Source organism: Rhinopithecus roxellana, chromosome 3, assembly GCF_007565055.1.
Source record: "Rhinopithecus roxellana isolate Shanxi Qingling chromosome 3, ASM756505v1, whole genome shotgun sequence".
Lineage (NCBI taxonomy): Eukaryota > Metazoa > Chordata > Mammalia > Primates > Cercopithecidae > Rhinopithecus > Rhinopithecus roxellana.
The window spans coordinates 77,144,856-77,148,742 of record NC_044551.1 but is presented as its reverse complement, the minus strand read 5'-3'; the positions used below and the strand labels follow the sequence as shown (position 1 = coordinate 77,148,742).

The following is a 3,887-nucleotide window of genomic DNA, read 5'->3' as shown; positions in this document are numbered from 1 at the left end:
CAATCCAGATAGTTTATTTATGGCTCAGACATATTAATTTGTCAAGTTGGGTTCAAAATCTTTCTCTATCTGGATCAAATTAATATTTCCATATATCTTTATATAATAGGCTTAAATATTACTGAATAAAGATGACAACTTAATTTTGATTTCCAAAAATATTTCAAACAAGTAATTTACAAAGTATGAAACAAAAATACATAAATAATATGAGTAAAAATAATGCAAATAAGCTAATAGTACAAAAATCCTCTAATTAATACAGAAAAGAATATTTAGTCATCCTATTAACAAATATAAAATTCACATGAGAATATGTAAGCCATCTTTATTTACAATCAAGTTAGCACATATTTTAAGAATTATAATAATCAGTTTTGTTATAGAAATGAGGAAATAGGCAACCTGTCTAGAAAGTATGTATTAAAATATTTCAAAATCCTATAAAATATGTAAACTTTTGACCCAGGTATTCCAATTTTTAACTGTAATAATAATTTCCAGAGATGTTGCAGCAAAAGTTATAAAATCATATAGACAAAGAATATATGGGCAAGGCAAATCTGTGCCCAATTAGTTTAGAAAGACAATCTCTGTTTAAATAGGGCATAATTCAATATATACAATGTTATTCTTGACAAAGATAATTAGTGGACATATATAGCTATGTGTATATTTAAATATAAACACATATCAGAATATTTTGCTTTATGATTTTATGTTTATTTCAATTCTACATTGTTATTTTTATTAACATTTGTCTTTATTTTGTGTAAGTAGAAATATAATGTATGTTAGCTGTATAAAATATTGAAAATACAGCATCAGAGAGAAAAGGTACCAAGGATAAAACTTTTTGTTTTAATTTTAAGTTAACTTTGCACTATGAAATATATATGTACATACATATGTACATACGTATATGTGTACACATATGTATATATGTATATGCATATATGTGTATACATGTACATATGTGTATATATGTATGCACATACATATTTCATAGTGCAAAGTATGTATGACATATATATTTCATACCTCAAAATTAACTTAAAATTAATATAATTATACATTTTATATATAATTTTATATTATATAATATATTTATATTTATATAATCAATATTTATATATTATTTAAAATATTTATATTTTATATATGATTGTATATAATTTCCTATAAAATATAATTTATACTTTATGTTTAATTATATATGTTTTTTATGTAATATTTCATATAGAATATATTTTATATATTTCATATACAATATATATTTTATATAAGTATATATAATTTCCTACTATTTTGGGAATATTTTATTTGGAATTCTGACACTAGATTTGTTACATGAAAATGACTTTTGGATTTTTCTAAGTGGTATCTCAAGCAGTCTGTTTATATAGATAACATTTTGAAATTTTCCTACATCTTGGTCAGCTTAGGTAGACATTTGACTGATACCTGAATATAGACATTTTTATCTAGGATTTCATTACTGAGACTTCTTCAAACTGTTTAAATAGTCTGGTGGTAGATTGAAAGTAGAATGAGACCTCATGTGCATGTTTGTCTCCAGAACCCTCACTACAACGTATTTAGGGGAAATAATATTTTTTATGGAGTTTAATTTCTTCTATCGTTTATTCTATCTGTACATTTGACTTATCTGCAAATAAACTGATAATTTAATCCTAAACAGACCTTAATGAAGGTTTTCAGTGTGAAATTTGTCTTCCTCACTCCTTTTCTTCTTCTTTCCTTCATTATCCCTGTTTCTTCTCTCTCCATTTCTCTCCCTCCCTCTTCCTTTTTGCATGCATTCAACTAGCATATAGTAAACATACACCATGCACCAAGTATTGTGATAGGAACAAGGGGTATAAATATGAGCAAGGCAGTTTTGATCTGTCCTCCCAAAGCTTAGAATCAAGATGTTTGATTTTTAAAACAAGCATTTACATTAAAGTGTGGTAACTGATACAATAAAGACAGAACAGAATGTTGAGGAAATACCTAGTAGTGTCTCTTAATACAGTTGAAAGTAAGGAATATTACTCAAGGAAGAATGTCTTCAAAAGTGATATTAAGTCTAAAAGTTAAAGAATCATTACAAGTTAGGCAGACAATATTACTACTCTGCAAGAATGGAGTCAGTTGCTTATCTAGGTTTTTACTCCATTATATTCTTGGCTCCTTTTTGCATGCTCAGTACCTACCAATGTATCTGACATACAGATGTTGTTGAATAAATGTTTGATTAATTAATGCAGAAATATAAAAATGAATACTATCTTGATAAAGCACTATTTGATATATTTGTTTGTAAGTGACACAATGAAGAAAACAACATGGATTTCCAGAAAAAATAATACATCATCTATATTCCAACTGCTAATCTTAGATTCCCCATTTTCTTTTTGTTGTTTCTTCTCTTTTTTAAATTTTTAATATTTTATCCCTATTATTGGACCCAAATCAGCATATATTTGATCTTAACCTTGTGACTTAATATAATTTATTAAAGCTTCAATACTTCTTCAAACTTGAATGACTTATTTTTATGTATAATTATGTAAAACTATAAATTTATAACATCTGAGTTAACACTGGCCATTTATTTTTGCCTATAGAGAAATTAGTCCTATAAAAGTCAATAACAGCATGTAAAGAAATTGCCAAAATCCTTGAGTATTAAATAACTTCCTTAGGTATTGCTTAAGAAAAATCTGCATTCTCAATGCAATATGCATATGGAATATATGCAAATTTACCTTGTTTTCTGGAGAGACCATTTAACTAAAGAAGAATGAAAACAATTTAAAAACTTATTCAAAATTCATCTGGTAATATAAGCATATAATACATATTAATTCATTAGACTAATAAATTCATAAGTAAAGAATAATAAGTAAGCTAGAAAACAACAATACTAATTGATATAAAACACCAAAACAACAGGGTATTTAAAACGTCATTCAAAGTTGTTGGAATATGGTTAAGAAAATGAGCTTCAAGATCTAATTAAGAACTAAGCCCGACATGATCCCATAAGTATTTTTAAGCTTTGAGATGAATATTGTAAATTTGTTTATATTAGTTCATATTGGTCTAGTATCTCATTTCCTTGTTATTGCATATTCTCAATTATCTGAGAGCTTACATGTAGGAAAAGGAAGCTTAAAACATGCCAAAGGTGGAAATAGGACATAATTTAATAAATACTTTCAAATATTTTCTTCCAAACCAAGTTAATTATGGAAAACTTCAGAGGCAAAAATCTATACTTTGTATCAAACTTTGAAAAGAAGGAATCTAGGTCGTGAAAACAAGGTCTTGGTGAGGTGCCGCCGTTTCATCCGTACTCGGTGCGGAGCTTCCAGCAGCGCTATGTTGGGCCACAGCATCTGGAGGTTCACAACCTCTGTGGTCCGTAGGAGCCACTATGAGGAGGGCCCTGGGAAGAATTTGCCATTTTCAGTGGAAAACAAGTGGGCGTTACTAGTTAAGATGTGTTTGTACTTTGGATCTGCATTTGCTGCACCCTTCCTTATAGTAAGACATCAACTGCTTAAATCATAAGGATGTTTCAGTTCGTCCATTTAACAGATATGAAGAGCATTTTAAGAGATACAGCCTCTGGAAATGGATCAAACTCTAACTCATGGCATACTAGATATGTTTGTCAATAAACTTATGACATGAAAAAAAAAAAAAAAGAAGGAATCTAGTTTGCTTCAAAAAACATAACTGATTTTGCAGAATAAACCAAGTTATTTTCAGGAAACAGAATATGTAACACTCACAAACACAGGCACACACACAATAAGTGGCACATCATATTTTAGAAAATTAAAATATGTACAAAATTAACCTTTTGTAAAACT

At 28.0% G+C, this 3,887-nt stretch overlaps 1 protein-coding gene across 1 annotated transcript; it reads left to right on the top strand.

Moving 5' to 3' along the window:
• The first annotated feature begins 3,366 nt into the window (after positions 1-3,366).
• Positions 3,367-3,676, top strand: LOC115896524 (cytochrome c oxidase subunit 7C, mitochondrial-like). Its single transcript, XM_030927738.1, has one exon. The coding sequence runs from the start codon at positions 3,391-3,393 to the stop codon at positions 3,580-3,582; it is 192 nt and encodes a 63-aa protein (XP_030783598.1). The 5' UTR covers positions 3,367-3,390; the 3' UTR covers positions 3,583-3,676.
• The last annotated feature ends 211 nt before the right edge of the window (positions 3,677-3,887 follow it).

Coding starts and splice junctions, on each gene's coding strand:
- LOC115896524 (XM_030927738.1), top strand. CDS start 3,391: ATGTTGGGCCACAGCATCTGGAGGTTCACAACCTCTGTGGTCCGTAGG.